Source organism: Vicia villosa, linkage group LG4 (genome assembly GCF_029867415.1).
Source record: "Vicia villosa cultivar HV-30 ecotype Madison, WI linkage group LG4, Vvil1.0, whole genome shotgun sequence".
Lineage (NCBI taxonomy): Eukaryota > Viridiplantae > Streptophyta > Magnoliopsida > Fabales > Fabaceae > Vicia > Vicia villosa.
The window spans coordinates 36,302,126-36,313,476 of NC_081183.1; the positions used below are offsets into that span (position 1 = coordinate 36,302,126).

Sequence of the window (11,351 nt, forward strand, 5' to 3'; positions counted from 1 at the left end):
AAGAAACCGAGGCTATATGCAAAATAACCGTGGCGTAACGCTGAGGTCACGGTTTGGCCACGAAAATCCAACCGTGGGATATGCGGCCGTGGCCTAAAGTATAGTCCACAGTTTTTTGGTATATACCACATTTTTTTGACATCCGTGGCTTTTATAGGCCACGGTTTAGGTAGTTTGATTAAGGTCGCGGTTTATATTTGCCATGATTACAGAACTGTGGCCATATGATAAAGTCACGATTTCAGTTTAACATACAGTTTTGGTTCAAGATATAGCCATGGTTTGGTTATGACCAAAGATTTAAAACCGTTGTTATATGTTATGCATTCTAAACCATTTATCTTGCCACAGTTTATTTCTTTATCATTACATATTAAATCATCAAATTAACATGCTTTGTAATATTCTTTCATAAATTTCTACGAAAAAGTTAATTTATTCAGCCTATGATAAAAGGACCGTTTTGGCCAATACATATAAATTTAAAAGGCATGTGTTAGTATTGTGTTATCTGAGAAACTACACATTAATCTTTAAAGACAGGAATGAACAGATATACATGAAACTCAAATCGTTAAATATAATTTCTAGAAGATTAAACATTCAATATCTTCTTGAAACCATGTTGAAGTAGGAGCTCAACATGCTTTTTTTGTGCAGGTGAATCAGGGACTAAAAAAACCACAAAACGAATCCAGTAAGCACTAATTCTTCTTGTAAGATAAACCATTGGACGAATCTACAACCAGTTGAGCCATTGCATTCATTGTTAATAATTCTGCTAAAAATTTACACAAAAACTGAATTCAAATGAGATTTCAACATCAAAATGCAAGCTAAAGCAAGTTACAAGTACACTCAACATTTCAGGGAAATGAGTAAGCTGTTCAACTTTAGTCAGCCACTCCAACACTTTTCAATGCAGAAGGTGTTCCTCCAGTTGACCTTATATTCAAATACAGGATAATCATTGTAATGCAAAGAGCACCAACATGTCAAAATAATAATGATATTCTAGCATGTGAAAAACATAGTTCAGATTTGAGCAAAACAAATAAATGAAAATATTGTGTCAAGCTTGATGATGTTCATTTATAATAGAATAAATCTGTAACCAGAAGCAAATAAGATTTAAGAATGGAGTGTTGGCCAATGTTTTCCAAGTGACATTAAGTTGCTAAAGTGGGAGATATATTTGACACTAGTTGAATAATATCAAAAACACATTTTATGTATGAAATTGGTCTGATAGAACAACAAGAGAATATTCATAATTTGTTGGTAAAGTAAACATTGGAGGAAAACAAAAATCATTAGATTAATCTGAAATGCACACACACACACATATATATATATATATATATATATATATATATATATATATATATATATATATATATATATATATATATATATATATATATATATATATATATATATATATATATTGAAGATGAAATTCCCAATTGATACACCACCAGAGAATAATGTGTGTTATCTATCTACTTCTATCTTTTCTCTATGAAATGCCCAATTAAATCAAAACCCATTTGAGACACCAACAACAAAAACAAGAAAACGAAGAACAAAGATAAATCCCTTAGACAAATGCCAAGATAATCAATCTTTTACTGTCAACAAAGTCTATTTCAGTATCCAAAACCAATAAACTGGTTCATCAACTGCAACAAAAACAAAGGACTAGTGAAATAGGTAACACTTCCTCAAATATTTTCCTAAATGTTCAGAGATTCTCAAAAACAAAACAGGAGGAGGCTCTTGCCCCATAGTTCATTAGGTAATTTCAAAATCCTACAAAACACACTTTCTAGTCATCATCCTTCATGACATGCTAAACCATCACCGACCTTCATCTAGGGAAAAAAAGGTAACAACTAAATCAGTTCAATGTGTACACAATACATTCAGCATTACTCAGAAATATGCAAAATCATGTTTCAATGCAAGTTTAACATCGAAAATAAATCCAGAGAAACATCAATTACAACATATGTCGATACAATAAAATTTGAACTTTCAAAGAGAAAAAATGTTACCTACTCAGTCTTCGAACTTTATTTTCTTTGGAGCAGGTTGGTTGTTACCCGCCTGCAACAGAAATTTGATATAAAATGAGACAATTAAAGACATGGACAGTCAAAACATTAATAAGTAAAAAGATTAATAAACACAAAAAGCTTACAATCAGGGGACATTCATAATCAATGCCAGCAGCCTCTATCCTATTACGGCGTTTTTTGTCACGTTTCATAACTCTATCAACCAACTTTTTGTGTTCTTCCAGTGTCCTTTCCTGAAATGACAACTATGAATACATTTTTTTTGTATACAGAGCACCAGACTAACAAGAACACTAAAGATATACTTTCTTGTCACACTAGATAGATACTTTGTCATGTCGCTCTCGTTCAATTTGGAGAGAGTCCAAGGGCTTGTAACGGTAATTGAATCCTTTCCACCTACAAAGAAAAACATCACCTTTTCATTTAACCATCTTGATGTTATTGACGAAACAAATTAATTAACATCAGGCGTGACATGTAATATACTATTGATTCAAATTGATTTCTACACATGATTTCGTCACATGGTATGTGCACTACTCTAATTTCTTTCGGGAGAGGGGATCCGAAAAAGCATCATGGATGAAGCGGGTAACAAACCAAAAAAGCCGGCAAACTGAGACTTTGAAAGTGTTATTGCACCATGGAACCATAACCATAATCGTTTTTACCTGAGATATATAAGGGGATAGGTAGGCTTATATGCTGATTTTCCTATCATATGATTCTGTTCTAGTATACTACCCAGGAATAGTTGATTCTCCAATAGAATTTCTTTTATGGCATATTAAACTCTCTTTAAACACAGGAAAAGAGGGGGGGGGGGAAACTCTAAAATAGTAACTTACAATCTTAGATGAACATTTTCTAAAGGCACCACATAAACCTGAAGAAGGTGTTCGAAAAGTAAATAATTATGCATAGTATCAGCAACAATTTTTGCAACCTAGAGAGAACAAAGAAATAGAAATATTAGCACAAACAAGAGTTTACAACAAAGATTATAATCAAAAATCAAACCACAGTAATCATACAGATGAAACAACAATTACCTCAGGAGATTCAAATTCTATGAACCCAAAATGTCTAGATTTTCCGGTCTGTTAAACAAGAAAAAAATATGAGTATGATCAACAAGGGGCAATAAATATATAACGAAAGATGGACACCCTTGTACACCAATGATGTTAAAAGTGCAATAAATGCAACGATTTTGCAATGTGAATTAAAAATTTAAATTAAAAGATAAATGTACATTAGAATGACATACTCCAGAAAAATTATCATCAAAATTATTGATACAATGCATAAGCAAACACAAGCGCGACGTGAAAAACAAGTTTAGGAACTTGACCTTTTTATTTCGGGCTATTCTCATTCTCTTGATGGTTCCAAATTGTGCAAAATAAGCTGCAAAGACCAATCCAGCAAAATAACAATCTTAAAATATGAAGGGCGGCGGTGAACAAAATTGATTCTAGCCGAATTGAGTTTGATAAAAGTGATTTTAACATAATTGAGTTTGGCAAAATTGATTATTGTTTGGATACATTTACTTAAAAGTGGATTGAACAATAAATTTCAGTGTAAAAATCACTCCGGTAGAAGCTACAAATTCTAGCTTCAAGTAGAATCAATTCTGGAGGAAAACTAACTCTGCTTTTGATAAAACAAACATCTCAAAATCACTCTGAATCAATTCTACACCTCTAGAATTGATTCTGGGCTTCCAAAAGACAATTCAAACATGCTAGAAGAAACAATAAACATAAAAAAAAAATGTAAAAGTGTAAGCACCTTCCATCTCCTTCTCATAGAAGCCATGTGGAATTCTACCAATGTACAAAACAGGTGAAGTGTTCTCCAGAGGTTTCAATTCAGGAAGTTTGCGACCCGGACCACCGGCTAAGGGCTACAACACAAATTCAGTCAGCAACAAGCTGAAAAAAGAATTGAGAGCAAAAGTGGTATGAAGTTGGATGTACCAGAAAATCAGCACCCTCGGAAGGCTTGATTTTAGCGGTAACCCTTTTCATGTTCTTCTTCATAGCTTTCTTTGCCTTGGTCCCCATCACAACGCTGTTAAAATTCGCAGTTAGCCACAAACAAATTGAAGAAAGGAAAAATCTAAGCGAAGTACCTGACAGAATAGAGAAAGCACCTGAGACGGTGGCTGAACGTGCAGGCGGTGGTGGCTGCGCTAGGGTTTGTTAAATATTCAGAGCAAAATATTTTGTACTGACTGATTTTGTTACTTTAGGCGTTTTTTTGTTTTTGTTTTTATGATTTCTTTTACAATGAATCGAACCGGGTTTGATTGTACAACCCGAATGATTATTGGCCCGAAATTAATTGCACCCTTAAGATATTATTTATTATTGTTATAAGAGAAATTCTAGCAACACTCTTTTGAATACTCTCTCAAACACTCACTTTCTTATTGGTTGAAACATGTGTGGGTCCTACTACTTTATGTGGGACCTATTTTCAAATTGAGGGGCCCACACATGTTTCAACCAATAAGAAAGTGAGTGCTTGAGAGAGTGTTCAAAAGAGAGTGTTGCTAGCACTCCTCTTGTTATAATGGTATGATAATATTAATAACAAATTAAAATATTATTTATGTAAATTTTAATTAGATATTATTTCTTTAATTTTTATATTGGCATTGTGGATATATATTCATGCTATAATAATTTTGTTTAGCAATATTTTTATTTTTAATAAAATTTTCAATTTATTTATAATAGGTTTAAGTTTTACTCTTTAACAGTTGAAGTATCTATTTGTATTATCCATTTGTGTGTTAAACCTGATTTAACTTATTAGACCACTTGTCTACCAGGAAGTTATTAAAAGAATAAAGTCCATCATTCTATCCAAATTATTTTTTTGTTTTAACAATTTCAAATGTCAAAATTATAATTATTAAAAAAATATTTTCAAATGTCAATATTTTTATTTTCTCATTGAAAACTATCAGTAAAATACATATTTTATTTAGCAATTGTTTTTATTTGAGACACAAAATTCTTATTTTCAAATGTCAACTTTTATTTTTCTCACAGGGCACTATCAAAAAAATATCTACATGTTTATTTAAATAAAATCTATATCATGATAAATAAATTTGTAACTGGACACGATTAGTTAAATTCACGCAACTTTTTTTATAAATATTACTTTCAGTATGTATTTGAGTATAAAACTACCATATTAAATTATTCTAACCTATACAAATGCATAAATATCATTATTCTTTATACAATTATATTTATCATTTAATATTATAAATATCTTATATAATATCAAATAAATATATTCGTGCGGCAGCACGGGTGATTTAATAGTTTTGAAGTATCTAAAATAACATTTACTTGTTTAGTTTTCATACTTTGAAGTTGAATATTCATTCAGAGGAGGTGTTAAAATATAGTTTTATTATTTTTCAATTTTATGATTATTAGGCCCAATATAGTTTTAGTTGGGTTGAATGTTTTTGTTAGGATTCTGACCTTATAAATACTTTAGTTTGTTTTCTTGCAATTTTCATTTTTCAGTGAAATAAAATTTTATTTTTTTTATTCCAATGGTTTTCACATGCCTGCTGCCAAGTGTCAAGATTATACTCCCTCAAAATCTCTTGTTATATTCCCTACGAGTTCATTTAAATCCCCTCCTTGAAAATTATCATTTTTTTTAATATATGCCTTCTAAATTCTCTCAAAATTTTACTCTAAGGTGTTATGTTAATCCAACCTGAGATGCATACACAATAATAACATTGAAAATTTCTTTTTCTACTATAAATTTTAAGGCTATGATATGATCTCCTACTACTTTCAAATCCATAATATCTTTCTTCCATTTCTTGACTACGATAATACTCACCCAATTTTTCGATCTAACTTTACCGGTGTATCAAAGCTTAATACCCGAATTTTCTAATTCTTTCCCCTTTTCACCCATTCATTGAGTTTCTTGTAGTTACATAAAATTGATCTTTCTCCTAACCATAACGTCCGTTATTTCTAGAGCTGTCAAAATGAGTCACCCGACCCACTTAGGGCCGGCCCTCATGGATCTGGGCTTTTTAAGGTTGTACCAAAAAAGCCATATTATAATACGGGCCACAAAATTACTATCCACGCCCGACCCTAGATGGACTTCGGGTTACTCGCCCTAAATGAGCTTTTCTTAATAAAAAGATTAAAATAAAAAATCATCAAATTACATATTAAATCATTTATCTTGCCACAGTTTATTTCTTTATCATTACATATTAAATCATCAAATTAACATGCTTTGTAATATTCTTTCATAAATTTCTACGAAAAAGTTAATTTATTCAGCCTATGATAAAATGACCGTTTTGGCCAATACATATAAATTTAAAAGGCATGTGTTAGTATTGTGTTTTCTGAGAAACTACACATTAATCTTTAAAGACAGGAATGAACAGATATACATGAAACTCAAATCGTTAAATATAATTTCTAGAAGATTAAACATTCAATATCTTCTTGAAACCATGTTGAAGTAGGAGCTCAACATGCTTTTTTTGTGCAGATGAATCAGGGACTAAAAAAACCACAAAACGAATCCAGTAAGCACTAATTCTTCTTGTAAGATAAACCATTGGACGAATCTACAACCAGTTGAGCCATTGCATTCATTGTTAATAATTCTGCTAAAAATTTACACAAAACTGAATTCAAATGAGATTTCAACATCAAAATGCAAGCTAAAGCAAGTTACAAGTACACTCACCATTTCAGGGAAATGAGTAAGCTGTTCAACTTTAGTCAGCCACTCCAACACTTTTCAATGCAGAAGGTGTTCCTCCAGTTGACCTTATATTCAAATACAGGATAATCATTGTAATGCAAAGAGCACCAACATGTCAAAATAATAATGATATTCTAGCATGTGAAAAACATAGTTCAGATTTGAGCAAAACAAATAAATGAAAATATTGTGTCAAGCTTGATGATGTTCATTTATAATAGAATAAATCTGTAACCAGAAGCAAATAAGATTTAAGAATGGAGTGTTGGCCAATGTTTTCCAAGTGACATTAAGTTGCTAAAGTGGGAGATATATTTGACACTAGTTGAATAATATCAAAAATACATTTTATGTATGAAATTGGTCTGACAGAACAATAAAAGAATGTTCATAATTTGTTGGTAAAGTAAACATTGGAGGAAAACAAAAATCATTAGATTAATCTGAAATGCACACATATATATATTGAAGATGAAATTCCCAATTGATACACCACCAGAGAATAATGTGTGTTATCTATCTACTATATCTTTGAAAATGCATTATCTCTATCTATACTTCTATCTTTTCTCTATGAAATGCCCAATTAAATCAAAACCCATTTGAGACACCAACAACAAAAACAAGAAAACAAAGAACAAAGATAAATCCCTTAAACAAATGCCAAGATAATCAATCTTTTACTGTCAACAAAGTCTATTTCAGTATCCAAAACCAATAAACTGGTTCATCAACTGCAACAAAAACAAAGGACTAGTGAAATGGGTAACACTTCCTCAAATATTTTCCTAAATGTTCAGAGATTTTCAAAAACAAAACAGGAGGAGGCTCTTGCCCCATAGTTCATTAGGTAATTTCAAAATCCTACAAAACACACTTTCTGGTCATCATCCTTCATGACATGCTAAACCATCACCGGCCTTCATCTAGGGGAAAAAAGGTAACAACTAATAATTTTTTACACTAGTCCCACTGTGCGAGACAGTTTGTTTACTATGAAATGTGGCAAACAAGTGCTAGTCTTCTAAATAGGTTACTTGCATGATCAACTAGATTGATCCTGGGACACATGTGCTAAAAGTTTATTTAATTGTTGTGCTGTTTTTTATGTAAGCGGCAATAATTTCCATGTGGTTGAAATTCCTATGATAACTATGAGCTTAAATGTAAATATTAGGAATAAAAATAAAAGGTTTCTGACAGAAAATAAAGGCTACATATAAACTTAATGAAAAATACTTTGAATAAATGAAAACTGGTGTTTGAATACATACATAGCACTCTGTTACTCGTCTCTCGGTACGGTCTGATACTTTGAGTATTGTTGTAGTAATTTCAACATACAAAATCCTAATTTAAAAACTCATATTTATACTAGAATAAAAATAATTGTAACGAACGGTCTTTTCTCTAGGGAGTGACATATTCTTGCTTGCATGTGTTTCGCCAAACATCTAGCTTTCACGCGTCTTCCAAGAATGAATAAGGCTAAAAAATAGTTACTCAACCTTGTTCCAAACTTCTATGTTGAAAATAGCATAGTTCTTCTAAAATATATTAAGTCCCAACATCGTCTTGAAGAAATAAACACCTCTATAGCTGACTTTTTGTCGAAGTCCTCTTCACAACTTTTTTAGTCAAAACTTTGCTAATTCCACTTGATTCTTCTAAACATCTTTTCAACCTTTCTTGCTCTATCAAATTTATATTAGCATGTGAAATTTCCAGCTAACATCCTTTAATCCAAAACAGTATTATATAAAACAAATAAAATAGAGATTGTTGAAATATTAAAATAAGAAATTTCTAAAATATTAAAATGTTTTTCGATGCGTGATTTATTCCTCGATACGCGCAACCAACCTTCATACATCATTAGACTTCATAGCGAAGTTCATTCCCGCCTCTTAAGGTAATATTTTGTAAGTTGGACTTCATGAGGAAGATCATTGCAATCTTTTAGGGCAATATTTTGTAAGTTGAACTTCATGGCTAAGATTCTTGTCGCCTTTTAAGCCAATATTTTGTATGTTGGAATTCATGGGGAAGATCATTGTTACCTCTTAAGGAAATATTTTGAATGCATAAACTCATGATGAAGATTCTAGCTTCCTCGGGCAGGATCGAAACAAATAAATCTCACTCAGGATGCGCGACTGAAGTCTAGCCTAAGATACTTAGTCTTAAGTCTTGTTTGAGGGCTTCATAGAAGTCCTGCACGATAGGGTCAATGCCTTGCCTGAGGGAATTACTAGCTCATTATTAAGGATCCATATCACTTTGCCTAAGAGACTAAGATTTCGGGGCTATTCAACTCCTTGCCTGGGGGACTGGGAGCTTCCTTAGAACAGATTAAAACATATAAATCTCGACTGGTAGGCGTGAATAAAGACTAGCCTAAGAGACTTAGTCTAAACTCTTTTTTGAGGGGTTGATAGAAGTCCCGTCTAAGATGGTCAATGTCTCGCCTAAAGAACCTAGAGTCTTATTAGCCAGACTCTATATCATTTTGCCTGAGGGGTAAGATTCCCAAACTATTCAACTCCTATCCTGAGGGACTTAGAGCTTCCTCAGGCGAGATCGAAACATAAAAATTCCGCCCAAGAAGCGCGATTGAAGTCTATCCTCATAGACTTAGTCTTAGATCTTGTCTAAGGTCTTGATTAAAGCACATATCGAAAGGGTCAATGTCATGTTTGAGGGACTTAATATCTCATCAGTCACGTTCCACATGACTTTGCATGACGGACGTATAGACCTCATTAGTCAATCCATATAAATTCTTCTAAAGAACCCAAATCCTAATTTTCGAGTTCATCACATGTATCATTAGGGAACCTGGAGCCTTGGGATAATCCTTCATTTTGTAGACTAAAAACACTTCGTTCTTTATCAAATCCATCCTACTTGAAAGACTGTGTAATGTAGTGTTATATTTGTAAAACACATGGTGAGGACGGGAGCTTCACAGCCCCGGGAAAAGCGACGACCATATGTCTTCCTCCAATGGGTATCACCTCGCCCCAAGTTCCTTCTTCTCGCCCAAATATAGAAAAACATGGAAAAAAACGTTTCTTAATCAAAGAGAAGTTAGATTCAATAGATGGTCCATACCTCTCTAGGAAATAAGGATTCAACGGTTCACCACTAATTAAGTGGACAGTATCTTTCTTAAGGAAACACTAGGTCCAAATGTCTCTATAAATATTCTCCCCTATAAAGGAAGAGGAGTATCAGATCCTAACTTACGCATACCATAACTCGAGCGCTTATACCTTAGCCCCAAACTGAGATACAAAGCATTCCACTTCACGTGAGCAGGTACTCTAAAACTACCATAAAACCACCGTACAGGACTTCTCGCCATCGTGGGAAAATCCTAACCACCATAAGTTGTTATAAACCTATTAAGATCTCTAAATACTCCTCCTCTTACAGAGGTAACATGCACACATATACTTTTTAACTAATACAACTTTCAAACATAAACAATTTTTAATTTTAATAGGATTTATAAAAAAATACAGATTGTAGAGTGATCAACTTAAGTCAATCCTAGAATTAAGAATCTGGAAGCAGGTTTGGAAATTACAGGTGAATCCTAGAATTAAGAATTTTCTGTGGCGAGTTCTTAGAGATATCCTGCCCACGAAGAGTGATCTTTTGAAAAAAGGTTTGCCTAGTGATGGCCTCTGTCCTCTGTGCCAACAGGAGCTAGAAAATTCTATCCATCTTTTTCTCCGCTGTGATTTTGTTAGAAGAACTTTATTCTCTTGCCCCTTGGGAATTCGTATCCCTTTAACTGGTGGTGTTGAGGATCTGTTGAGCGACATTTTCTCCCGTAAGGACATGATGCTTGGTCAGATTTTTGCGATATGCTGGTGGAAAATATGGCAGCTACGAAACTGCGTGGTCTTTAAAGGAGTTAAACCACAGTCAAATGTAGTGGCTGCTGAATTACGTCGCACCATTGATGAAGAGACTGCAGACTGTTTAAGTGTGGATATGGATTGCGATAGGACAGCAACAGGTATGCGAAAGCAGGCAGGGTGGATTATTCAAACTGATGCAGGTTGTTATGATGATGGAACGATAGCGTATGGCTGCATTATCAAGGATCCAATTGCTAGCATTTTCTTAGCAGCCACCAAGAGAATTGAGAGCGTGACTTCTCCATCTGCGGCTGAGATCTTGGCTATCTGATGGTCTCTTCATCTCGCAAAAGATTTGGGCCTTCAAAACTTTGTTGTCCAGTCCGACGCTCTTGCAGTGGTTGATTGTATCAATGGAGTGGCGACTAACTCTGATTTGGAGCCTATTGCAAATGACTGTAGAATTTTAATTTATGATTTCTGTAATGTTTCAATCATGTTTATTATTAGGTCTCTTAATGTTGATGCCCGTAGGATGGTTGGTATTGGCAAGACTATGGGGTCTAGGACTTGGACCGGGCATATACCAAGTATTGGTAGCTCCGCT

At 33.4% G+C, this 11,351-nt stretch overlaps 1 protein-coding gene across 1 annotated transcript; it reads right to left on the minus strand.

The window, feature by feature from the left end:
- Nucleotides 1-2,061: 2,061 nt before the first annotated feature.
- On the minus strand, nucleotides 2,062-4,167 carry LOC131599059 (uncharacterized RNA-binding protein C1827.05c-like). Its single transcript, XM_058871560.1, has 8 exons — nucleotides 4,070-4,167; nucleotides 3,882-3,996; nucleotides 3,439-3,494; nucleotides 3,137-3,184; nucleotides 2,933-3,030; nucleotides 2,411-2,480; nucleotides 2,204-2,314; nucleotides 2,062-2,109 (listed from the first exon to the last, which is right to left on the minus strand). The coding sequence occupies exons 1-8, from the start codon at nucleotides 4,154-4,156 to the stop codon at nucleotides 2,062-2,064; spliced, it is 633 nt and encodes a 210-aa protein (XP_058727543.1). The 5' UTR covers nucleotides 4,157-4,167.
- Nucleotides 4,168-11,351: the final 7,184 nt, after the last annotated feature.